Consider the following 27,804-nt stretch of genomic DNA (forward strand, 5'->3'; position numbering starts at 1 on the left):
AAGTTTCCAAAGGTAGGGAGAAGAGAGGCAATCCCTGCCCTGCCTGTGCAAAAGGTATGTGCCTCTGAGCTACTAATTTAGAACCAATAATCAGAAATAAGTAACATAAAAACCATCTAACATTTATGTTTACAGAGCACCTCCTCTAAGCAGACAAAAGCATGTGTCAACAGGGAAACTGCCATGTAGAGCTTGCATGGCAAGCAGCTTGGCATATTTAAACAGCTTTTGCAAAGATGTTAACATGTTGCTAGGGAAGCAAGAGCCTGCATGGATATAGGTGCCCTTGTGCACCGAGACCTGCCGTCCCTACAATGGGAAAATGGAGCTGCCCTGGCACTTGCAGCTTTTTGTTTTCATCTTTGCAGCTTGAAAAAGGCAGTTCTTTCAGCAGCTGATTAATGGTCCTTCTGCAGAAACTGCATTTTGCACATATTTAAAAATCTTGGGCTAGATAACACTTTGACCTAAAATATAATAGGTTCTTTTTTCCTTTTTTTTTCTTTTTTTTTTCTGATAAAGGCTGACATTTGTAAGTTTTAATACCTTAGTTTTGAAAAAAGTCTTTTTTAACTTGAAGACCAAAGGCAGCCGGGCTGTGGCTTTGCATACATGTGCACCCCACACACTTGTGTGGCTGGTGGGTACCCTGAACACATCACTACACCAGCTCTGGGACAAACCAACACACCTCAGACCAGCAGGAGAGACATCCTACCCTGGCACCAAGAGGACTGCCTGGGCTGTGGAAACATGCCCGGCACAGTTCTCGCTCCCATGGTGTGCAGTCCCTGGGGTAATCAATGTCATCCCCTGCCTGTGAACCATCCCCCAAATTTCCTTTTCCTCTAAGCACTCCATGCGTGTGATACAAGCCTGGGTTATACTAAGCCTATTGCTCAAAGAACCAGGAATGCTGGCTCCCATGGGCACACAGCAGCTACACTATACAGAAAGAGAGAAAAATTCAGGGAACAAGTGGCACTGCAATGTATCTTACCTACCCAGAATATATCTATCCATGTACTGATCTCTATAAACACACCCATTTCTCCATATGGGTGGATATATATTTATATGTACCAGTCTCAAAATACCACTAAGTTTTTATTAGCCTCATTTGGAGATGGGGTAATGATGACAAAGTGCTGTGATCCCTCTAGGTTGGTCCTTCTCAGGAGGGGAGTTTGGGTCTTCCCTCTCTAGGAAGGGTAAGAGAGAGAGTTGAGTTTTCCCCAAAGCCAAGCAGCTCCTTGGTGCAGCAGCCTTGCTCAGCTCTCGCTTTGAATCATGCTGGCAAATAAACATGAAAGTGAAAATGGTATTGTGAGATAGTTATGCAAGAGCGGGCGGATCCCGCAACTAAGCCATTGTTCCAAACGTTTAATTAACATTATGAAGGCTGATTAAAGGAAAATCTTTAACCTCCAGGGAAATCCCATTTTCCCTCACTTCCCATACTTCAGCAATTTTCACAATGTAAGAAGGAAAGTGTTATTTCAAGACATGATTCATATCAACTACAACCTAATCTTTGCCACAGCTATGTCCTGCAGCTTAAATAATCGCTAGCTGTGACACAAGATGGGGACACTTCTGAGGCAGCATTTTTTCCCCGTTATACCATGACCTGAATTGCCATCATAATTTCTAGACTTTGTGTCATCCTGGCACAATGACAAGTGTTCACCCACGCTCAAGAACTAAAAGTTAGTTCACAAGGACAGCGATACCTTCCCAGACACAGCGTATCAAATACAAAGTGTGAATGACACACCACGGTCCGGCTCTATAACAGCAGGGGCTGTTTGCTTTGGTCACTGCAGCAAATTCCTTTGAAGGCAGGAGACTGAAGCACCATCTCCAGCAACTCCCCATCTAACCTTGAGCAAATCACTTACCCTTTCTCTTCTTTTGGAAGTGTTACCTCTCTCAAGGCATTGCAAACATTAATGACTGTAACCAGGCACTGGAGATGCTTAGGTGGAAAGTGCTATTGCAAAATTACATTAGTGGAGAGATTTGCTTTCAGCTGCAGAGGCTGCATGGGCCCCCTAGAATTCAGCTGTGTATGGGCTACATATTGCCTCTCTGGTCTCCCAGGCCTATTTTAATTATATGGCATTGCCAGCCCATCAGAGACCTAATCCCAGGATCTAATCTTGGAGGCAACAGACAGCTGTCTGCACTGTTGACTTGGAGGAGCGCCCTCGGGGCTGCGCTGAGGGTGATGCAGCCAATGGGAAGGGAGGACACGCACCCACCCAGCACACAGAGCAGGTATCAGCCCAGGGGACAGCCAGGACCCTGCTCACCTGCTCATGCCTGGCTATGGCATCTCACAAGAAGTGATGGCACACGAGTGGCATTGGGTCAACAGCATGGCCCTGGGTCCTTCTCTGGTAAACAAGAGCCAGGGTGGAGAATGTGTCTACAGACACCCAGATCTAATTCTTGAGGATATGCTCAGCTTCAGTCCTTCCCAAGCATCAGGCTTATATAAATACATACACATATAAATACATGATATAAATACAGCCTCTGGCAGCAAGAGCAGTCTCGTATGCAGATCTTCAACACTTCTTCCCATCTGTAGATCTTGGAGGACTATGACATTGCAGAACTTCAGGGACCATTCGGAGAAGGGGAAGGTTTATTTTTTCCCACCATTGTCTACATTTGCCTGATGCAAAAACCATTTCAATTGTAACAGAATCATCTTCACTACTCTGATTATGAAGAACAGGCACAGCTTTTGCACACATAGAGACATTAATAAAATAGAAGCTCTATTTACAGGATGAAATTCCTCCCTCAAAAAGCACTGGAGATAAACCACAAGAATATTAATGCAACATCATGAATACCAAATGCATGAAATTCTGACTCAATAAAAGGCAGACAGCTGGGCATTCTGATAAAAATGGGCCTTTATTTTTTTAATTCTTCCTTTAGTACCTGGATTCTGTGTTTGTCAGAGCAACAAAATATAGTTTCTTTGATAGGCAACAAATCTGAAAACAATCCTGCAAGCATCACGACACAAAAACTCCCACAAAAAGGGAAAGCTATAAAATTTGAGAGGCGACGAGGCTTTCAGAAGTGCCAGTTTCCCAGTGCAGTGGCTGGAAGGGTGGCCTGGCCTGGCGGCAGTTCAATCATTTTGTAACGAAGGACAAATACTTTCAACATCCTGAGAAAGAGGGCGGGGGGAAGGGGGCATGGCTCCCTTGCTTTCCCTCCTCCTGCTATTCTTCCTCCTTCCTCCCCCCACCCCTTGGATTTTCAATAGCTCTTTAGTGTTTCCATCAAAGGCTTTTACCATTCATCCTCCCTTCTGGTGCCTGCCTTCCACCTGTCTATCCATCACAGCCCTAAACCCAGGTCCTTCTCCACCCCCACCCCCCGCACCCCGCCTTGGCTATTTTTCATGCAGTGGGATTTGTTTATAAGCTTCTGTATTACCTAAATTCAAGGGGAGGAGGCTACTGGGAGGAAAGTGAGAAAGCAGGATTAAGGAGAAATAATTCAGCTCCATTGCATTTCCAACTGAACGGTCATAAAATGTGCAAATCCTGTTCCTGGGAATTTCATGTCTGAGGCCTTCCCTGCAATTGCCCTTCCCGTGCCTCCTTTCTCCCTTGCTCTCATGCAAAAACAAGCATCGGGAAAAATGCTTATGACTCCACGGACACCAAAGGCCACAACGTGTGTACCGGCAGGGAGAAGGCTCTGACCAGCACGTGTGCAGGGCAGAAACTCCAGATGTGGCCATAAACTACAGAAAAGGGAGGCTGCAGGGATGGAATCTGGCAGGATAACAGGAGTAAGTGGGGAAAGTCCATTTAATGCCCAGCTCCCAACACGCCAGCTATAATTAAGTACCCTGGTAAAAAATAAAAGTAAGGTAACTTTTCAGGCTTGTTCGCTCTGTAAGAAAACGATGCAGAAATATATGTGATTCAGACCCCATCAGCTCGAAGAGTTTCTATCTCCTTTTTAGCTTACCTACCATCACAAGGCACCAAAATAGACATGGGCCAGCTTTCTAGACCCCAGACATCCCCCAACAATCCATCTTTGATCAAACTGCAAGAGAGAAGGACCACTGTTGTACACAGGTCAATGCAGTTTTGTCATTGATTCAAGCAGAGGTCAACGTGGCTAGATATGGCCTCTGCGCACCCTTGCTACCTGACCAAACACACTCAGAACAGCAAGCAGTGCTAAAAAAGGATGTGGCCCTTCACCTATCCCCAACCCCAGTGAGCCCGCAAACCTTTTCTTGGTGGAATCTCAGGTCATGTCTGCTGGACCTGGCAACAGCTGGCAGCTTTCTTCCACTTACAGATACACCTGGGAGATACTGAGGATCACCCAACAGGTAGCACATGTCAAAATAAATTCCTTTGATTGATAGTTATTTATTATTATTTTTAAATAAAATGAGAAGAGATCAAATGGGTTGCCCATCAGCAGCTCAGGTCTTTGTTTGGCAACTTCTTGGACAGTTTGACCATACATATGACAACACAAAATAAATTTCACTTGCTTGCAGTAGCAGTTTGCTATAAACTCAGTCCATCACGGATTTATAGTTCTAGCAGCAGTGAGATATATGAAATGAGAAGCCCTTTCATCCCTAAACTGCTCTGCAGTCTGGTCGAGATGATGAAAGTCCTTGCTTCTAAGGCCAGAGGAGAGCAGGAGTTCATTCAGACAGTTTGGCTGTGCTAGGAGGAGGCTTGCAAATTAGATCCAAAGATGAGAGGAGGCCCAGAGAAACAGCAGCCCTTGGTTTTGCAGAACAGTCAAAAAGGAATCCTTAATGATGCTTGCCTTGCTTTGCAGGCTGGAGGGGAGCAGTATTTCCATCAACTGAATGATCTCAATTCTTTGGCTTCCCTGAGGGCACTGCAATAGGACAGACAGCGATCGCTCTCCAGAGGCACTCTCGGATGTTTTTGTTCTTCCCACCCACCAGCAGCCTCAAACCTGAGCACGTCTTTGGCACAGCAGGTGGTATGCTTAATCCCACGGAGGGCCAGCCCGAAGCGAAGATTAGCAGAAGAATTTGTTTTCATTAAAATCCAACCTACCCTTACCATCCTATCTGATGGCGCAGGTTTAAAATGCACATGTCCAGCTATTCTAGCAGCTCTGTTTCTGCGGGGAAAGGGCAGTTCAGCAACCTGCCTCTTCACTTTCTAATGTCTTTCTTTTAATCAACAAGTAACCAAGACAGACACAATGAGGAATGTTAAATGCACTTCCTCCTGTCGAATGTTGCCAGCAAGGTCAATGGGATTGGGATTTCGCCTTCATTATGCCTCTTTTGACCATGGAAATGGTCTGACTTTCCTCCCAGAGAAATTTTTTTTTATGGGCCCGTAAAAAAAACAAAACAAAACAAAACACAACAAAAGAGACATACAAATAAACACTAATACGTGCAGGAAAAATACAAACCTTAGCACCACGCACTCCCCTCATTATTAGACAAAGGTTGGGAAGGGTTCACAAGTGTAAAATGCTCATGTGAATTATGAGATTACTGCTCAGTTTTCTTTCAAGTCGTGGGCTGGAAACAGATGGTGGCTGTAGCATTTATGACGGCACAACATGTTACTGCAAGCCTAGCCATCTCTCTCTCTCCTCAAAAATGCAGCTGCAAGGAAAGTTGTGGAAAATCACATTAATAGTCTCTTCCACCACAGAGTTTTCCAGCCCTTCATCCCTGGCCAGCACATGGACAGAGCCATCTTGTATCCCAGAAAGAATAATCTTCTAATCCCTGTCCTGAATAGTTACCACTGACTGGCTTATTTAATGGCTAGTTAAAATGTGGGGTTTGTTAGCATCATAAAAAAGCCTCCAAAAAGCAGGTCCTTAAGGTCAGAGCAGATGCCATGTGACCCCAAGCACTCCATAAGAGAAACACTCAGAAAGAAGCAATGAGACTGTCCTTCAGCTGTTTATTATTTAAACATTCCGTTCAGGCCAAGCAGGTTGATTTATAGAGAAGCAGAAAGACAGATACAACATTTGCAAAAGCATCTCTGCGAGTTAGGAGTCCAAATCTCACTTTCAAGCATGAGTAGAAACTTTCACAAGGGCAAATGCCTCTTGATTTTCACTAAGACAGACTTCCAGTGACCACAAGTTTAGAAGCATCTGGGTGCCTAAAGACACAAAGAGCAACCAACCCAATATTTAAATATCTTGCCTGTACATAAGAAAGAAATATTCAAGCTTCACTGCCCCTGTGCTTCAGCCCTGATGGAAATGCCTTGCTGCTTAAAATATGTTCATAGATACAGCAAAGCTATCCTTACAATCTGAGTGAAATACAAGAGCTGATTACTTGTTATCTATAGGATCTCTGGGTGCTTTACAAATATCAAATATTCCTGTCCCACAACACTGAGACCATCAACTCACTAACAGTAAATCCATGTTCCTGCTGTCCTCTTTGCAGCCAGATACATGCAGTGTGATGTTTCTTCCTTCTAAGATGTAGAACAGGGCAACTGAAACCAAGATAAGACTTTTACCATTCCCTTTATCACTTTTCGCAGCTTGACCAGGAAGTTGCTACAGAAATAGTGTACACACTTGAAACTTTAAAAAGCCTTTTTCCAGAGGTAGACTCTTTCCAGGTGATATGACCATTCACAGCCACTGCATATCTATCACAACTGCAAAAACCCTCAGACCTTTCCTCTAAGATACGGAAGGTGCCATTTTTTTTTTCTTTTGGAAACCTCATCCTGCAGAATTCATTAGTATCCTACAGAACAATGCACTTCCTGTAAGTAATGAGCTATAAAGTATATTAGAAGTTTCCACTTCTGCTTTTATCTTTTCCTGATCTAGCCTGAAAATTCTTTTGAAGTTGCTCGAAAGTGTTCTTCATATATGCTTGGTTTAGGAAATACCAGATCACTATTGGCAAACTTCTCATTAAGTAATGAGATAAAGGAGTCAAGATTATATGATCTGCTTAATTCCTCACCTTTCTTAAGGTACTATTCTTAAGGTACTATTTTAAGAAAAGAAACATACTGAAGAAAATAAGGAAGGAAGAGACCTCAGAGGCCCAGAGAGGGCAAGCACTACAATGGGCTTTCTAGTGTAGCTGAGCTTGCTGGTAGAAAGCCACTGAATAGTTAAAACTTTCCCTCATTCCTATGGAATAGTTTACTGAAAGGTTGCAGATTGGTTCTGAAACTAACATCACTCCATACAATGCATAAGAGGAAAAGACTAAGCTTAGAATGTGTTAGCACAGTAGGCTCTTTGGAGCCTCAGCTTAGCAAGCCAACTCAGATCACGCCTAACTTTAAGCACGAGTAACTTCAAAGAAACATCTCACATGCCCCAAGTTCAGCTTTCCACTGACTGTTTTCCTGAATCACAACTTAGGGGAATGCAGGGAGCTAATGGGAAACATTTGCACTTGCTAACCCCAGCTGCAAGATCCCCAAGCCCCTATTAGATATGCAGACATAGCCTAACCATTTTGGATCGGCTAGCAGGCTCTTCACAACAAATGGATACAAGCTGTTAGGCATGATCTTCTGAAGCATATGTCAGAGAAACATATCCCTGAATAAATAGTGACAATTTGATTTAAAAGCAGCATTTGTGGCAATCAGTAAAGTATGCAAGCTGAGCATTGGCCTGCAGGACTCCTACGTGGCCTGTTGAAGAAACTACTCTATCTGGGATAAATTGCTTCTGTCATTTTTGCTGTGGAAACCCATTGCAGCCAAGGGGAATTCAGATCCTGAGCACATTTTTGAGTAGCTTCCTGGCTCTAAGGAGACCTCTGAGCAGCTTATTGCACTGTGGACTAGTTTGGACCAAGAAATCTCTTCACTCCCAAGTGCATGAGCACAGAGCCCTCAGTTTGCATGGGGATCTTGCTATTGAGTAGGTACCATGTCTCCTCAACCACACAACGCAGCACGAGGCATTCCTCCGCATGAGGGCATGTTGGCATCAGGGAAACATCACCCTTCAAGCAAAAGGGGAAAGGGGGAAACTGAAGTGCTTGGTGGCAACCAGGGAGTATGTGTCTTCAGGCAGGACCATTTGAGCACAAGGAGGCATATCTTGGCTTCCTTGAAATGCTGCAGAGTCTCTCCCTCCTTCTCTGGCCCCACACAACTGACACAGCTGGGCAACAGGCTCCAGCAGAACATGGCCCATAGCAGAAAATCTGGCCACTTGAAACTTTCCTGGTCTTCAGTTTAAACCAGCACCACCTTTATATAGAAAAGACATGTAAAGCCAAAATGCTAACGAAAAGGTGAAGCATGGCTAGCATAAATAGGACTTCCCATTTGAAATGTTAGGCTGTCCCAGCAGTGAACAGGGCACTTGAAAAGTCACTGCTGAGAAACACCTACACCAAACAGCAGAAAGCAAACCTACAGTTTGAGTGCTGCTACCTAGAGAAGGAAGACAGCGCTCACGGTGACATCCCTGGGTCAAAATTAGCCTCTCTGCAGAACCAAGACAGAGACATTCTGAAGCCAACCGAGGTTTCTTGAAAGTCTTGTAAAAATAAATTAAAATGGGTTGTCCAAATTCCTTAGACTGATGAAAAAAAAAGAAATCACAGCTAGGGATATCCAGCAGTTCTGGAGGGATCTTGATACTTCACTGAGGTCTACAAGTTTGAGTTCATCCCCAAAGGGAGTTGAGGCCGCTCAGCACTGCATCCACAGGCCATCCGTGAACAGCCTTCTTTCTTGTGGTCAAATAGGGAATAACTTGAATTTATGTCTTGCTTCTCCCCTTGTGAGCAAACAAAACAATTTCTATGAGTAATTCTACCCGCTAATTGCCAAGGAAAAGTCTGGTAACAAATGCTCTGCAGGTCAGAGGCTTCCCTAAACAAAGTTGCTGTTTTCTGTTTTCTAACAGCACATATTCACATCCGGGGACCTCGGCAAATTCCAGTGTGGACGAGTCTCTGTGGGAAATTGCTTTTTCAGTTTTTCTTGATTTAACTGCTCCAGGAAATGAGTCTATTTTTACAACAACACTAAACAGCAAAATATGAAACCATTATCTGCTTCACGGCAAGAGTTTCGGGTCAATTCTCAGGTAACTGTCACCTTCAGTGAAGTCAACAGAGTTGTATCTATTTATGCAAGTTGGTAATCTGGCCAATTATGTAATTGGTTGATCAGTTACTGGAACACAGAGCTACCAGGGCCTAAGGAGTGTCCCATTTTCATACGTCTCAAAGTTCATCCAAGCCCTGATGTATTGATAAGTGAAGTATTCAAGTATTATGGTCTGTAAAGATGATCATTAACTGCTGAAAGATTTAAGCATGAGCATTTTCTATGAACACCTACTTTGTCTGAATGATAGTTACATGTAAAATTTTTCTTAGATTCTTTTTTCACCTGCCAAATAAACCAGAGTGGGATTTTCAGAAGTGTTTAAAATGCTTTTCTTTTACTTATTTGTGACTGCCTTCAGAGAATCAAGATGCTTTCAAAATCCCCAGGGGATTTCAAGCACTATGGGCTCAATTGCATTTCCGGATGCTTCTGGTTTTTGCATACCTGAACTCAACAGCTACTCTCAGTTTCAAAGATGGACAGTAAAACCAGTTGCCTTCATTATGTGAGATCAAAGATAGTATGCAGAGGCGAAAGCACCAGGTCCGATCTTGGGAAGACGGGTCTGCAACACTTGTTACAACCTTGGGTCCTTATTTCCCTGTTTGAGGGACTACTCCAGCCTTCATATGTGGATTTCTTTTCTGTTGAAGCACACAAGTCAGTCTTTCTTTGTGTATTTTTATCTAAGGTCCTGGAGGACATTTGGCATGTACAGGTATCAGTCCAAACAAATTTTTAGATGCTGAAAACTCAAACCAATTCAGATTTGATGGCTTGCTAGTGAGTCAAAAATCATAATGATTGGATTCTCCTCTAGGGGAAGAAGTAACACTGGAAGAATGTGACACTGAAACCTTCAGTGACAGAAATTATATCACCAGGATGTTGCCAGATTTTAATCTATTGATCATGAACAAGGCAAAGAGTTGGCACTTCTTTAGTTTCAGGTTGGGAACTATGTATTCTTGACTTTACACCTAACTGAAAAGCTTGCCAAACGTCACTCATGAGATTAGCATACAGAAAACAAACTTAGAGACAATATCTAAGGAAAACAGTACCTAACCTATGACTTGTTCTTTGATTTACAACTCTGATTGCAGGCCCCACCCCACAGTCATATGCCATGATAATAGGTAGCAGTTCAACGAGAACCAGCCATAACTTTTTACGTTTTAGTGATTCTCAGCTACTTCAGCACATTATTTAGCCTGATGCAGCAAATAATTAGACTGACTACGTGTAACATTCCTCCATTAAAAAATGAACAACCAAGCTGTTCATTTTTTCTTATAATTCCCCCTACACCCTTTTTTTTTTCCTACACCAAAAGTTGCCAAATTTCACAAGAAATTTGCTCTCGTTATTTTTTCACCATCTCAAATTTGTCTGTTATGGGCATGACTTGCAGAGTTTCAAATTATATTCTCTGAGGTACCCAAACAGATAATCTTAAATGGGCTCATTGGCATTAGCAATTGCAGTCCTGAATCCACCCACACCAAAGAAGTACTTTCCCAAAAAAGAATAAATATGTATTTCAAAATGGCAACCTCCATAGGAGCAGAAGAGAGTGGAATTCTCCCAGCTGTTCTTCTAGTTGTATATTCTAGTCTTGTTGCTTCATCTTTGGGGTTGCTTACAAAGTACTTCACCATTCTAAGAGCATGAAAACCCCCATCCCACAACTGGGATCCCGTGGCAGGAAGGCACGCCTTAATGCATCAACTCTGCTCCATTTGCCTGAGGTCAATGGGATGTTTGTCTGAAGTTACAAGCATGCTTAGGCACCAGTTTGAAGAAGAGCAAACACAGGCACCTCTTAAAGTGCTTTTCCATGTTAGGGCCTGGGAAAAAAAACAGGATTGGGCCCATGACAAAAACAGTTCCGTTAGGAAATGTTACCCACACCATAAAGGGAATGAGTAACACTCAACTGAAGGGAAGTGCAATGAAAATTGCCTACTGAATTTTTGTAAATTCCCATAAAATCTGAGTCTTGATTTGTTCCAAGTGCATAATTTTCACCGCGAGTCACAAAAGCTTGACTCCTTAGAGATGCAGGAAACTATTAGCTCATGATAGCATAAAAGGCTGCCCATTTCTGCATGGGCAGAAAGCTGGATTTTCATCAGTCGCTACATTCTCTGATGACATGGCAGTGGTTTTTATCATGTATCCAATGCACAATAATTATGCAAAATGACTTACCCTCAATCTTTTCAGTATTTAGCTCTAAGGGTGCAAGGATTCATTCTTGGAAAGGGAAGATGGTCGTGTGATTTAGGGCACTGGATGAGCACTCAGATCTGAGTCCTATCCCTGGTTCTGCCATAGCCTTGCTGTGTGACCTTGCACAGTCATTTCTCCATGCCTCGGTCTCGCCTAAAATGGGATAACAATAGTTCTTTATTTCAGAGGAGGTATGAGTACAAACCAGTTCAAGGCTGTGCCGCAGAGATGCTACAGCAAAAAGCACAGAAAAGCTCAGACATGGAATAATACCTTGCTATTAAAATGTGGGGAAACACACAATAATTAGATGGAATCATAAATACAAAACATATAGGTGATTTCTGAGGAATGTAACAATGACAGGCTTTTCTCTGATACCTGAAATTAAAGCAAACTTAAGTGGGATTCTTACGGGTTTAAACGATTTTCACTTGACTCTTTTTTCTCAGCTAATACTAGAAGCTGTGTATTAGAAACATCAAGAAAAATACTTCATTGAAAGCCTCTGCATTGTTTCTGGTTTTAAGCAACCATGATCTCCAGCCCAATAGAGGGCCAGATAAATATTCAGAGTAAGGTTTTCAAAGCCATGGAAGGGGCCTACAAACACTATTTCCTTCAATTTAGAGTAAAATATGAGCATGCAAATCTGAGGTAGCTTTGAAACTTCATCTTTGGTTTTGGGTACACTTTCAAATTAAATTGTAAATGGGTCCACTGGTCTTAATTGAACTGTCAGATGTCTGGAATAGCTTCAATGCTACTATTTCAGAGTTACACTGTGACTAGAATTGGACAGAGCTTTAGCAAGGAGCCTCCAGTAATAAGTCTTTTTCCAAATGCAAAGATGAATCTTTTTGTCTCCACAAACATGTGTCTAAATAACAGCATTTGTCTTTCGTGTGAGGGGCAGTTATGGGCCTGTAGGCCTGAGAGACAGGATCTCGGGGCACATGCCTAGATGAAGCAATTGATTTGGAGATAAACAGATCAAAGGCTGTTCTGTCAGGCAGGAGAGAAGAGATTTATGATGAGACATCTCCTAGGAAGGGAAAGTAATTTTTGAGTGACAGAAACAGAGGGATGGGGAAGTCAGGCAGAGAATAGCTGGAAAGCAGACCACAAAAAGGCAACATGGACGCAAAGAGGACAGCCAAGAGAACCTCATAGCTGGAATGCTGAAGCCCATTGGAGGAAGGAGACCCGCGAGATGCTGTTCCAAGCAGAGTAAAAAGCCTACGTTCAAAGACACAGAAGTGCTGGAGCTGCCTAGGAACCTCCAGGGCTGGAGAGGAGCAACTGCCTGTAGTCACCGCGCACTGTCTAATAAAGCAGATGCCAAGCAGGACAGAGGACAGGAGAAAAGGAAAGCAAATTGGCACATAATCCTTGATTTCACTCAACAAAAGCAACTGAAGGGCTCTGGAAAGATGAAGCACAGAATTAGATGTAATGAATCAACTAGAGAATCAGTGACCATGCACCATATCATAACACTGAGATTGTTTTTGGCCAGTCCTCTACATATATACTTTCTGACCAGAAAATACTTCAAAAAAGATGAAATCGGACCAACAACTTCTGAACCTCTGGGCAGAGGAAGTGACTGCAGAATGTGAAACAGAAAAGTTTTATTCCCAAATCTCTCCCTAGTATGTGCAAGGACAAAAGCAACAAGGTGTTAAAGGATTGCATGGAAATGTGACTTACGACGACTACCATCTTCAGCTCCTTCGTTAAGCCCCCTACTAGTCCCCCATCTCAAAATCACAGAGCTGCCAATCAGGTATCTGGAAGCTCCAATTGTTCACCCCCTTCCCTGTAACACTCCAAATGCAGCACTTTAGAAGTCCATATAGAGTCCACCTCCAGTAGACAGTGGAAGAAGATATCACACAGCATTCACAAATGCACAGAGAACTGTTTAATTTACAGCCACAATGGTGAAACAAACCATTTCAGAGCTTGGACATTCAAAGTTAAGTCTGACACTCATTCTTATATTCACTTATTGTGCTTAAGTATTAGAGAACACAGGATTACATTAACCGTACACAACAATCTGAGATCCCTGCAGGACCAAGTAGTGAAAGGGATGAGCAAGAATGAGGGACCAGCCCCTCAAGTGGTGTAAGCTGGTACAGCTCCATTGCAGGCAATGGAGTGATGGTGATTTACACCAGCTGAGGATATGGCCCTTGAAATGTCCAACTTAACTTTGAATTAATGTCTCCTGTGTCACAACCTTTAATGTTACTCTTCCTTCTGGTTGTATTTGCCACTTAGAAGAAAAAAGATTGATACCATAGCCTGTAATTTCAAAAGGCTGATAGGTAGTATCTCATCTGGGCTACAGTAAGTGATGCTCACGTCGTGACACTACTCCTTGTATTTTAAAAACCATGGACTGGATTCTCATCTGATGTAAATTAGCTTAGGGGCGGCTGAAGTCAAAAACATTTGCCAATTTATACTAGCTGAGAACATAGCCCTGAGATTTTTGGTTTCTGCTGCACACCGTATAAACACTGTGCTTGAGAACAAAGACTCATGTGCGTTTCATTCCTGGTAACAAAATTAACTAGAGACTACAAGTCTCAAACAAACGACTACTGGAAAAGACTCCATTCAGTCTTCATTCTCTCCTGGTTTTCTGAATTTGGCATAACACATTTATTTGCTGGCACCAATAAAATGCATGCCTCTCAGCTGGCTTTTTTTCCAAGACTTTACTGTGGGGCCAGACTCACTTGTGATGTACATCAGGAGAGCTCCATTATACTCAATGGAGCTACTCCAGGGAAACTGGCCCGCAGATCTGAACGCAACCTTCTTATGCCAGTGCAATCACAGGACTCTCAAGAAGTTGTTTTGCAAATTATTCCACTGAAGTGACTTTTGACATCCTTTCATACCTGCACAGTGTCTGAGTGGGTCACATAATGCTTTTCATCTACATGATTTTAATGGATATATGGTTTTTTTCCATTAGATATCTTTTAGACAAAAAAGGAACGGAGCAACATTATTGGCATCCCACCGAAACATAAATATATAAATTACATTTTATACACTTTTTTTTAAACGCAGACACATACATTCATGTGCATAACATTGTGAACAGTACACTTAGTGGAAAACAAGCACAGACAATCTTAGTTAAATGTACTTCCAGTTTTGGTGCTCAACAAATACACTGGGAAAAATGCTCACAAAATAGAACGGTGACTAACTCTATCTCTGCATTAGCATCTGAAGCCGATGACACCTGTTAGCCAATGCTGCTTTGTTTGGTTGAAATTGGACATAGCTACAGGAAGAGGAGGGGAAAGTCTGAACTATATTTAAAGAAAATGAAAGGTCAAAAATCTCTCTTTTGTCGTTTTAAGGTTCTGCAGTTCATTCATGTTTTAAGATATTTTTTATTAGAGTGGAAACAGTCTTCAAGACAAACTTTTTTGTCATTCCAAACTAAGAAAACTCTTTCATCTCTTTGTAGATGTTTCACAAATAAAAGAATCCAGTAGTTCATTTTACATATCCAATGTGATAATCCAAATAAAACAAAGGGTACATAATCCAAACTACTGGGGTGGGGCAGTGATTTTGGCCAAGTGAGTAGCCATGTCATATCTGGCACAGCCCTACATTTCCAAAGCAAGAAGGATTTAGCCATGTGGCTCCCACTGCAATTCATGGGGAACTGAACATTTAATCCTTTGGCACTTTGAAAACGTAGGAGCTGGTGCCAGAGTATTTTATCTGCCCTGCTATAGTTAAAATAGATTTTGATGTTATTTGGGCTATTCTACTACAAAAATATGACCACAAAATGCTTTTTTTCTCTTTTTTTCTTTTTTTTTTTTTGGTTCAAGAAAACATAGCAGGCTTTCTCAGGTATATAAAACTGTTAATTTTTAGATAAAAATACAAACTTCACCTTTACAAAAACACATATTTCTGTTGAATACACATAAAGCATAACATTATTACCAAAAATAAAGAATTTTAGGTTCTGTTCAAATATTTGCAGCAAGGTAGTTCCCATGCCACCATGACATTATACAATGCAGATACAAGAATTTGTACATTTCACACAGCTCCAACATGTGAAATAAAAGTATCTGTATACTGATAAGAATGACAATTGCTAACACAATATCACTAGTAGGCAACTGGCATAAGTCTTAAAGGAAAAGAAAAGGATTTTTGCATGGATATCCTATGATTTGTTTACGCACATCTCTCTTTTTTTCTCTTTTTTTTTTCTTTTTATGTAATGCTTTAAATTACGGGGGAGGTTGGGGAACATAAACCAAGAAACGTCTAGAAAATTATGCATAGGTATACCATTTTTATTTTAATACATCTCATTAGTTTGCATCCCACTAGGAGAAATACCATAATGTTTTGTGTTCTGCTTGTTATACCAGTCTTTTATATGTGTTATTGGCAAATGTAGTCCAAGAGATAATAAAAAGCTAGGCAAAGAGTAAAAAGAAAACTTAATAATCACTTTATGGTGTAAAAAAAAAAAAAAAAAAAATTCCACTTAAGGCTCCCCAGAAGGTTGTTTTTTTTTTGTATAGACTTTTAAAACACCACCAAGCAAGGATGTATTGTTCTATGGTGTTTGCGTGGCATTTGATCATTTCATACATTCCTGCTTTTTTTGTGCCTGAAGTCCACCAGTGTCCATCCATCTTCATCAAGAACGCAGGCACATTTCTTGACGTAAAGCACCGTTGACTGCTCTGACAGAAATCCACTATTCACTTAGATTTTTGTCATGTTTTTGAGTACTTTTGGTATCCTCCATTCATTCAACTGTCTCTTTTTCTTTTCTGTTTTTCTTTTTTGGACAGGGAAGCTTCCTATTGTTTCACAGAGTGCTACAATACTTGCTTTGATGTCACATTAAACAAATGTACATTGTCTCTTTGTTCTCATTAAGTGTTCTTTTGAGCCAGTTTTTTCACATAGGAGAACAAATAAAGTATACAGTCAATAAGCACCATACATAGTAGGTTCAGGAATGTAACAAACCATGTACATCCATGTCCCAGAGAGAAGTTTTTTTCCTAGCTTATTTTCACCTTACATCTGCAGGAGAGAAAAAAGATACAATAACTCTGTGATTAGAATCAAAGGTCCTATCCTCTAAGTAGATGACTTTAAAAAAACTGTTCTGCGTGAAGAGTCACTAACCTGGGACAAGAAGTTCTAAAGGCTGTTTTGATTGAGTTTACATGCTCACTTTTAAAGTTGAATTTTAGAAAATCTTTGCTTCTATCATACTACTCCCAATAAATACCTGTTAATCTGAAACAGGATATGAAGTTTAGCATTCTTTAGAAATGATACATCAGTATAAATTAAAACTGCCATTGGGAGTTTATGTGCAAAAATAGATGCTTGAAATTAAATTTACCATCATCCAGGCGTTAGGCACATACACTGCAAAATCCAAATCATTCCCACTCCAAATACTAGAATAAATTGCAAGTGCTGCAGTTTACGTAATTTCAAGTCATTAAGAAATGGAAATTACATATTTAATTTGGAATGTGTATCGCCATCATCATACATTGCTATATGTTGGCCAAAGGATTTCAGTCATTTTTGCACTAAGAGAGTTTTAGCTTTTCACTATGCTGAAAACCTCATGAATTTTGATGATTGACTGTCATCACCCTACTGAGACTGAACAGATCAAAGAAAAGAAGATCTTAATTTTCTGGTGTACGTAACACAGGGCCCTTCAACACAAAAAAAAAGTGGTATTTCTAAGCATCTTCTTTGTCAGGTAGGCAGATCATCAGACCATCTGAGGTGCATGTACAATCAATCCCAGTTCATGCCAAAACATGGGTTTGATAGTCATGCATAAAACAGTGTTTGCTGTATGTACACGCAATGTTTTACAGTCAATGTGGAAACACAACAATTTGTAACCTGGAAATTCATTCATGCATTATTATGTGATGCTCTGACCTCAGAAATCAGTAATAATGAAACAAAAGCAGAGGCAATGGAACTTGAGATTTCATAAGCTGAAGAATTAGCACCCTCCAAAAAAAAGAACAAAAAGGCAAGAAAAGGAAGTAGCTCAAGAATGTAAGATGCTGATGGTGATGTGGAGCTTAAAGGGAAAATACCAGCAGGTAGAATAATCAAAGCCAATCAAATCTAATCTCTTTGCAGCCTTGAGGTAGCAAGTGTCAAGATTTTGAACAGTGATTAAGTTGAAGTGATGATATTTGATTAAGTTTTCCAGTACTTGTGCTATTATGGTGTTCAGCATATAGGTCCTACCTGAATATCAAATAGTTCCAGTAGGTTTTATGTTGGGTTTAACTTTTTTCGTTTCCGTTTTTTACCTGATTCCCTAGGCCTTCCTGTTAACATAAGGGGAGGGCTGGTAAAAAGCCCTAAGGTAACGCATTTCATTGAACACTGAAGTAATACTCAAACCGTTTACATTTCAAAGAAATCTCATTATCCTTTGCATTAAAGTAATAACTTTATAACGTCTGATTTGACATTCCGTTTACAAAGTAATTATACAAAAGCAGAGAAATAATAAACGAAGCTGGCATTGCATACGTCATTTCCAAGATCCATCTATAATTACTGTTACCATGCAGTATCCAACATTTGCTTTCAGCTCTGTAGTTAAGCTATTTTCAGCTCACCATCCACTTGCTGGTGAAGTTTTGTTCCTATCAGTAATTAAATCCTAGAAATATATATTCTTCCATGGCAATTCTACCCCATTTTTCACACACATCAGAAAGAAAAGTTTTCATTTTATAATCCTAACTGCTTAGTCTTTGGCGATTAAAGACATTTTGGAAAACTGAAATTGATCCAATGAAACTTTTTTCCAAATAGAAGGCACAGAAAAAATATCAAAGCATACACACATAAAAACCATTTAAAATGTGGGGTTTGTCTACTCATAACTCAACCTAGTTTCAGCTAAAACACTCAGCTCAGATTATAAATTGATGTCCAATAAAATCACACCAGAGGCCTAACTTTGCTTTTCTACAAATTCTAATTCTTCTTCTCTGTACATGGCAACTGAAGTTAACGTTCACTTAGGCCAGATTTATACCTCCATGCTGGATGGAGACAGACAGAAAACCCTTCCTTACCTAGCCACCTTTAGGTAGCTTTCCTCCTATATTTACCTGCTTTTCACTGACTAATTTTGAGCTGGGTCTACTACACCCCTAAATTCCCAGCAGAGGTGGCAAAATGAACTTTTGAGGCTGCCTTCAACCAAAATCAGGAGAAAGGGAGGTGCCCTTTCTACTGCATATGTGTCAAATCCTGCACTGACTGCACCTTAGTAAAAGGATCTGAGTTTTAGGTGGTTTTATGAAAGTCAGATTGAAAGTAAATCTTTTTCCCCATAAATCTTTCCCCATGGTAACTTAACTGTTGTCTTGGTACAGCAAACTTAGGTTTGACAAGTGACAAAAAATTCTTGACTATGTATGTAAGAAAACAACAGGAATAGGCAGTGTTGTTTCAAAACTCCTTACTCTTGAATATTGAATGTATTCCTAAGTGCTTTACATTCATTTCATTAATATTTTCCCCAAGGCACTGTAAACCTCAGCCTTAGCTCTGTCTCCACAAAGCCTAAAGAAATTAGGCAACAGAGTTCACCAGTAACTGCAATATGACAAACTTTAACTCAGTTAAGCAAGACCTGAATACCATTGGGCATTTACATTTATTTAAAAGCTAACCTAATGAGAATTGATATGCTTTAAACTTCAAATCCAATCTCTTTATACAACACAAACTGTCCCTAATTTTGCATCTTCAACATGCAGAGTAGCATCTGAGAGCTTCTCTACTGTGTTCACTGGAAGCAAAGTTTGCTTTACACTCTTTACTAATGTAAAAATAAGCACCATATGAAATCAGCATTAATGCAAAAATAAAAGGAACACATACCAGTTTCTTCTTCTCTATAATCTGAATTAGTATTTGATGATGTACAGGTGCATTCCATATGCTCTTCTAATCTCACCAGAACTTCTTTTAATTTTGGCTTTTTTCTAACATATTCCACTTTTGCCACCTATAAAATATGATGAGGTACGTACTGAGACACATTAACATAGTTATAGTTCAGAACTGAAGACAGATAACTATATATCTCTGGTTTTTAATGCAGCCAAACTCACATAACATGTTAGCATACTAATCATCTTTTATCTTAATTGTGCATCGTGTAACTATTTATTGCACAGACTATTTGTTTATTCAAGTTCAGCAGTTTGAAACTATTTTCTTTTCCCCCAAGAGATAAAACAATTTCCCAGTCATTTCAGTTTGAAGTTTGAAGCAAGTCAGTTTTCACATGTATCACAATAAACTTCTATACAGATTCAAATCAGTGCTTGTTCTTCTAGATTGTCCCTTTTGGCATGATCTTCGGTACATCTTGACCACTGAAGGCTTACAGCAAAGGCATGAGGTTGGTTTGTAACACATTTTACAATTTACATATTGGTGTCTCCAGAGGTCTCTGAACATAAAGTGCTCAACTCTACAGAACCAGGACCTGAATCAGCTCAGAAAGCACCAATCTCAATCTTACTCCCTGCAATGACCTGGGACTTGGTTACAAGAGCTCATATGCACTGTTTTTAGGTCCAAGGGAGCTACCACTCGCAAACTGGATCCAGCCTTTGGTTTTATTGTGGATAGCTGGCTGGTATGCTATTTCTCTACAGTCCATCCAATTGCTTCCAACTGCATTGCTCCACTTTGGGCCAAAGCACTGGCATTCTTAAGAAAAAATGGTCCAGAGGGCAAGGGGAGGTTGAAGGAAAGAGCATGCTGGAGAAGTTCTGGCTACATGCAGGTATCTCATCTGAAGGAAATCAGTGCAGAAGAGAAGATGGGGGGATACAGAACATCCTCACCAACCTGGTACCAGGAGACGAAGAACAGCACAGGGGGCAGGAACACTGCTGTGCTGGGGCGCTGAAATGGGTTGTGAGATGCTGGGCACTGACTTGTGCTAAGTGTGACAGATATGATGGTCGTGGCCGTGCAAGGGAATAGGGCGTAACATGCGCAAAGAGAGTGCTAGACTGTATGTAAGGGGTCCAATGTTTAGTTTACAATTGTGTTAAAACACTGCATGAGTACTGCTTGAAATGGAAATCACTGAAATGAAATCATGGCTTCTCATTTCTAAAAGGGGACTACACTGTGGCTGTCCCAGCAAACAAAATGACTGCACAGTACACATATGCATTATGAATAAGACAAGACAGCAGAAGAGACGGACAAGAAAGGATGCTTGTGTCTACAACAGTTACATGACAAAGCCATAAAGTCTGATCGAACCAAAAGCTTCAATTACTAACAAATAAAACATCCACGATTACACTAGAGTCTCCTGGTAATGGTGGTTTTGCTGGGGATTTCATGCTCTAAATCAGTCTTCACACTATGAAAATCATTCCCTGGCCCTCCCAAAACTGGAACAACAGAGTCACAAAATGAGAGTGGTGGCTGGAAAAAATATCACATTCCCAGTTCCCAGAACACTTCTGACTCTGTGAATACAAACTACCAAGGGCCGCTGAATGACAGTAACAGAAGCTAGAGCAAAAGCCTGGTCTTATTAAAGTCAATGGGAGATCTGCCATTGCTTTAACAGAGCAAGGAGTTCAGAACCACATTTTAGTCACCGCCTCTTGTGTCAATAGGATCTGGAGATGATTTTCATTTACCCAGCAAACAAAAGCTGCAGAGACAGATGCAATAACTGAAGTGTCCACATTAAAAAGTATCTTCCAAAACTGTCAGATCTCCATATAAACAGATTAAAAGCTGGCCACGACATACTAGAATGCTTTTGCTGAAGACTAACTATGGGCTGGAGCAGCATGTTTCAAAGTCTCCTATCAGAACCCAACTCCATCAAGCCTTTGAATGTAAAGATTTGAAAACGTATTTTACAACTGAGTCATCTGGCATCAAAGGATGACTAATCCTTAAAATTTACAAAAACAAACAGTAATTAAGACACCTCCATCATCAGAGACAAAGAGACCCAGCAGTCATGAAACAGCTTTCAGATCTGCTGTGCTCATTACAGCTGTTAGAATAAACCAGTCTTATTGAAAATTACATGCAACAAAAATAAACTGTAATCAAGCTTTCTGAAGTCTGTCCTGGTTTTGCTTGGTTTTCCAAACTGTGGCAATCTGGTATTAAACAACAGTTAAAAAAAAAAATACATATATACTTTGAAGAATACGATCATAATGTATTTAGGTACCAATTTAAAAACTGGGTTTTATTGTACTTTAGCTAAAAATTCTGCATACATTCCACTGCCCTACTTCATGCTACACAAGTTAAAGAAATGTTATTTTGCAAGACGTTGCAAATACTCAAACTGAAGCAATACAAACCAGATAAATTGCTGTGCTTGTGTCATCTATTAACGCCTGCTGCCACACAGGATGATAATCTGAAGTGATGAAGGTTGCAGGTCAGATTTTCAGTGGATATAAACAGGGATATCTATGCTAGCAACACAGGATTTGGCCCTGTGCTAGTATCTTTTTCTTCTTTGTATTTTTCATCCTGGTGTTTATTTTGTACAGTTCATGTGCATGGTCCATGGTTTGTGATGGTCAGTCCTCAACAAACCAACATCAGCTTCTTTCATTTGTCTCTAATGCAACAGAACTAAAAATCCTCAAATCCGCCCAACCCACAAAATATCACTATATAAAAACTCTCAAAGACAGTGAAATAACTAACTAGCTTAGTTAAATGGTGTATAATCAGTAGCACCATATTTGCATCACTGTAGACCCTAAATACTAGCCTGCAGTATGGTGTGGTGGCTAAGTGAAAATGAGAATAAAATCCAATAGCCTAATGGGAAACATCATGGGAACACCTTTTCTAGAGCTTCTCCAGGAGAGATGAAATCAGGAAGTAACAGCAGGAAAAAAAAACAAGACTGTAAGGAAGAACAACCAAAACACCTGTAGCACAAAGCCAAAATTTACCATGGGCAGGAACTTGCAAGAGAAGTCTCAGAACAGAAGATTCCTCATAATGGCAAAACTCATGTGGCTGATAGCTTAATACAGGATGGGAAATCAAGCCAAAAAGCGACTGAATGAGGGTCCTTTTTGGAAGCATCTATTTCTTCTGTATTAAAATAAACCCCATGCTGATACAATGGAGGGAAAAACCTTTCACCTTGCAACTGTGATCTTTACAGCCCTCAGATCTGCGAGTTAAGATGTAAGTCAACAGGGCTTAAAGGCACCAGAAGGACTAAGTAGGGATGAGGGATCCTGGGAAGCCTGGCAAGCCATCGGAGCCATGGCTGCAGGAAGAGGACACAGGACTGGCATAGGGCCTTGCAGGACACTCTGCGCCAGCTGTGCATGCCTGGGAAGCAGCGGAGAGGCCAGCCGCCTCTGAGCCTGGCAGCCTCCCATCCTAATATACCCATTAAAAACATTTACAGGGCACTCCTCTGGCAAAACCCCTACCTCAGGAAAGCCTCGTGCACAGATTCTTAGGGTGTGGTAAGGAGATCTTCCCCTGCAGAGAAGCGAGGACCAGGGGTGCTCTATCTGGTCAGCACTGAGAGGGGTGGCCCTCACGCAGCCCAGAAACAAGTGGCGGCTTCGTCTGTGCCTGGGGCAGGGAGAAGCCCCATCACAGCCCCCCCGTACCAGGAGCCGCTTCGTGGGTGATGTGGTGGTGCCTCAGCAAGGGCTCAGTCCGAGGAAGGGTCCAAGGGCTTGTCACCCCTCCCGGCGGTAGGGGAATGGCTGATGTGGGGTCTCTATGTTCTCTCTCCTTGAGCGGGAGCAGCCAGACCTTGCCCTCTCCCAGGCGACTCGCGACGACAGGGTTCCTCTCACGCTCCGAGGGCACCTCTCTGCTTTTCCGTCTTGTCTTCACCTCTATCAGGGTTTCCCTTGTTTCTCCCATTCTTAAACTGACCTTTGATACCTGCCAGCAGATACCTGCCTGCAGGTCCTACCAACTGGCAGTAATGTCCAGTTAAGTGCTGTTTATCCTAATGGTAGAAACAGTCACTGGAGAAAAACGTTCTTATATACAGTCATTTTACCTACAATTTGTTCTGCAAGGCCTTTTTTACCTCTTCAGAAGCTGCGCAGCTCTGCTGACCAACCTGTCTCTAATTCCTGTATTGTTTTCCATCTCTCTTTAGAACCTCTCTGAACGACTCCCAGCTGACAGCTGAGGAGCATTCCCTCCTGCATTCCCTCCTTTCCAGCTCCTTTTCTCTGAGTCTTTCCCTCATATTGATTTACTGCAAGAATATAGTAGATTAAATACCCCCAAATCAGCTCAACATTGAATATTCAGAAATGGCTAAAGCTCATATGGCTATGGCTCAAGGCCAACCAGAAGGCAAAGCTGAGGTAGATGGAGTGATTTAGCTCTTGTTTCTTAGTTTGGAAATGAGCGCTGCTGCAAATAACCGAAATATTCAGCTTAGCTATTCAAAATCAGCAGCATAGGCAGGATTTGCTCTATAATATTAACTGGGTTTTGCTGCTGGGACTAAAACCACCAAGAACATCATGCTCAACATTATGAGAAACCTCTCGGGAAAACCTGGTTCTTCCCCCCTCAAGTAAGTTATGGTCTGGTACTTAGTAAACACTAGATCTCGCTGTGCAAAAGCTGCAGATGTTACTGAAATGCTTTTGCAGACAGCGGAGGAAATATCTCTGTAACAGGCAGCAACACCCCTAATTCACCAGTCCTTGTCACCATTACTCTGTCAGAAGAGAAATGCAACATTTTCATTCCTATCAAAGAGCAACTCCCAGCCAGCCTCTTTATTTCAGTCTGATTTTTGCAGTGTGGTACAGGCACAGCTTGATGAACAGAGATGTCTTTAGGACCAGAGGCCTGTGCTCTCGTGGGCTCATTCTGTTACAGCGCAGCGCAAACCTACCTTTTAGTAACCCACCCTATGAAAGGGAAACCTTAGAGGACCCATTCCAGGGAAGCTGTTCCACCAACACCTCTGGCTTAGAGCCACCCTACAGCTCCAATTCCACAAGCCCATTAACGGTACTTCACTGACCAGAGCTCAGTGAAGGCGAAGTAAGGACATTCCTGAACCCTACAGACTTTGAATCATGTCGCACCAAGGGAATGCCCCAATACAGGCACCTCTGCTACTCCTCCCACACTGCCACAGCCGACTCTTAACCTTGACTACAGTGGCCCTCAGTGAGACAAAGAAAACACCCTTTGCTTTCGCCAGTTGAGTGATGCAAACCCACTTGCTGACCTTTCTGGATGAATATTTTTCTAGTGTGAATGGGCCAGCTATGATCTCACTACCTTGTCAATGAAGAGGAAGTGGGGAAAGCCTTTTCAATGTTCAATCAAAAGAGGGCTTTTATGCAGTCTGACATCAGGGGAAAACACAAGACGGCTTTCCAACTGCACTGCAGGCATAGCTGAGAAGGCTCTCCAAAACCGCTCCCCCCTACCTTTCCAGCGACCCTCACTCTGGGCCAGCTACTTAATGGCATGAGCAGACATTCAGCTCTGAACACGGGATTGGCAAAAGGCTCATAAAACCATCAATTATATCAAAGCTACAAGAGGATCTGACTCTGGAGGGCATAAATATGGATTCTGTTCAGAGATTTCTGGTGTGACAGTGGGGTCAGCCTACAACCTTTACAATGAACATCCTGTTCCTGCTTGACCTCTTGTCCTTTTTTTCCCTTCTACTTAATGACTGTTTGGAGCAGTCTTGGAGCTTGGAAAAAACATAAAGAGTCCTCCGAAGCTGGCTGACGTATATTGATATTGCTGGTGGCAATATATTTACACAGCCACAAAAAGCAGCTGCTCAGCTGAGCTTGCTTTGAGCTTGCACCCTACTAAAATGAATGCAAATCTAAAAGCACTAAAACAGTATCAGTGGATGGAATGAGAAACTAAGATTTCCTTAACATGGCGTTGCACTGGGGAAGCAGCCCCAGCAATGACATCCTGCAAAGCTGCTTCAGTTGAGGAGCCTGCACCTTCTCAGGAACCCTCAGTGTCCCCAGCAGTAGGGGACTTTAAGAGCCAAACTTCTCAGTCTATAATCTTTCCCATCACTCCAGGGGTAGGAAACAAGCACACAGCTGCAGCGTCACACGTAAGTACCAACAGCAAGTTCACAGTACAGGGCTCAGCTCTTTGCTGGGCATCTCCAGCTGCTTTGTACATGGTAGGTTCTACACAAAATTAACTGGAAGCTGTACCAAACTCAAAGGCAACAGCACTGGATATTATAACCTGAAGCACTTTGCTGTTCAGCTCCTATTCTGAATGGCTTACTACTGTAGTGCTTCAACAAGTTTGTTCTCAGCCATTGCATAATTATTCAACCCAATTTTTTCCTAATTTTTAAATGTTTCTGCAAAGCATGTCCCACAAAAGAAGGGCAGCAAGTGTAAACTATAATTACTTTTTAAAAGACTGAGGGAATCTGTTCAATGTTTCTCCAGCTTACTTAGGTGTGAAAACATTTTTCAGATGTTCAGAAACAGGAATGAGAAAAAATCCTGCTCAGATGTGTGCCTGTGTGTACGAAAAACAATGAAATGGCTTAGATGCCTTATTTTGTGCTTAGGGTGTACAGCACTATGTTTACAGCACCACGTTTACAGCACCTTTCTCAATAAGAAATCCATTCCAAGCACAATGCTTAGTGTGCTGTTGGGCAATTCTATGTTCAAGAATGTTGGTTTTTTTTAATTCTGCTCTTAAAATACTCAGGACAACAAGAACTCAGAGTCTTAACAATATAAATTCTAAGTGTAAGTCTAATCTCCTACACGCAGATGTAGATCAACATTACTTGTTTAAATACTGATAAAAATTAGAACACATTGAAGTCGAATGAACGTAAGAAATATTTCATGTAGTATTTACTGGAAAATTGCAACAGGGATTTTGTCTAATGAATAAATACAGCATGAAGCCGTTGAGTCTTCTATCCCTGGGGTAAGATAATTTGAAACACATTTTTTCAGATCAAAAGTGTTACGTTGTCAAATATAAAAGCCCAATTTAGGCTGCATAATATTTAATTAAGAAAACAGCATTCCATACTGTGATTTATTTATTTTTTTAAGTCCAATGCCCTTTGAGTCATTTTATCTTCTTAACTTTTAAGATTTGTACTGTGCAAGATCATGGGAAAGACACAATCAGTTTTATTTGCATTACAGAAGAAGAAAAATCTAAAGGGAATCCTGTGAAAATCAAATCCAAACCCAAGATATTCCAATGACCATGTAACTTGAAAGGCCATCTGCTCACTCAAAATGGAGAGGAGCATTGGATCTGATCCTGCAGCTATGAGGGTGGGTAATAGAGATCCAGGTCATACAGAACAGCCACAAGGATACCTGGAGGTTTTAGACTTAAAGAGGACCCTCTTGGGGCTCTGCAGCCACGATTTGCTCACCTTGACACTTCTGTGATGTATCCGTGAGGGCTGGCATTTCACACTGCTGGTGTTGCAGCAGCCAGTGCAACGTTTCACTTCCACACAGGGTGGCCATATCAGGAAGTTGGCAGAGGTGGGATCAATCTGACTCCGAGGTATCTCGTATATAACCGTCCGTGTTTTGCAGACAGCTGGGATAGCTTCCTCTGCGAACAGAAGAAATTCACACTTCCAGGTGAGCATCTGCTCTCACCTCAGAGCACCCAGATACTTTACATTTAAAAGTGGCACCCTTAGCTGGTGGGTTGAGATGGTGTTCTCAGTTCCCATTGTTTATTGACAAGTCGGTGCTGAGTACTATCTGGCTACCACTAAACTGTGTGTGCTATCCTAGGGAGAAGCTTGACTCACTCCCAAAATCCCAGCCCTAAAATGAGGGTTTACAATGGCCTGGCTCCCGACATAGTTCAGAGTGCATACCATTAGATAAGACAATCCTGGCTTTTTAGAAGTGACAGCAAGCCAGGGGCTTGTCCAGAACAGATGATTCTCTAATACAGCCTCATAGCAACTGCGTAACAGCAGCTGTTATCTTATAACATTGGGACCATCAGCGCATACATACACTATCGTACAAACATGCAATACCTGGCAAATACCACCACAGAAGTTGTGTTGAGGATATTTACAATACAAATTGGCTGAGTTGGGTAACAACCTATAGCACCTTGGAACTTTTGAGTCTTAGGTTTCCACTTCCAAGACGTTAACATCCCCCCAGCAGGGAGTCTGGTCCATCTGCCATCCCAAAGGGTGACTGCCTTTTTTTCTGAATGAAGTTATCAAAGCTTTGTACATGATGGGTTTTATTTAATTTGTTATTTCTTGAATGAGGCAAAACAACAA

At 41.5% G+C, this 27,804-nt stretch overlaps 1 protein-coding gene across 6 annotated transcripts in view; it reads right to left on the bottom strand.

Moving 5' to 3' along the window:
- Positions 1-2,912: 2,912 nt before the first annotated feature.
- Positions 2,913-27,804, bottom strand: part of PDGFA (platelet derived growth factor subunit A) — a 35,920-nt gene continuing 11,028 nt past the window's right edge. For 2 of the 6 annotated variants that reach the window (XR_003990920.1, XM_030482547.1), the window contains exons 4-6: positions 26,917-27,104; positions 19,356-19,482; positions 12,998-16,484 (exon numbers count right to left, since the gene is read on the bottom strand). Coding sequence is in view for 4 of the 6 variants with exons in the window: in XM_030482547.1 (XP_030338407.1) it covers positions 16,474-16,484; positions 19,356-19,482; positions 26,917-27,104 (326 nt within the window). In the remaining 2 variants the exon portion in view is untranslated. Of the gene's footprint in view, positions 5,669-11,357; positions 11,532-12,997; positions 16,704-17,696; positions 17,780-19,355; positions 19,483-26,916; positions 27,105-27,804 lie in introns of those variants that run through there. The other 4 variants (XM_030482545.1, XR_003990919.1, XM_030482546.1 and 1 more) reach the window with 4 other exon arrangements.

This window comes from Strigops habroptila, chromosome 4 (genome assembly GCF_004027225.2).
Source record: "Strigops habroptila isolate Jane chromosome 4, bStrHab1.2.pri, whole genome shotgun sequence".
Classification (NCBI taxonomy): Eukaryota; Metazoa; Chordata; class Aves; order Psittaciformes; family Psittacidae; genus Strigops; species Strigops habroptila.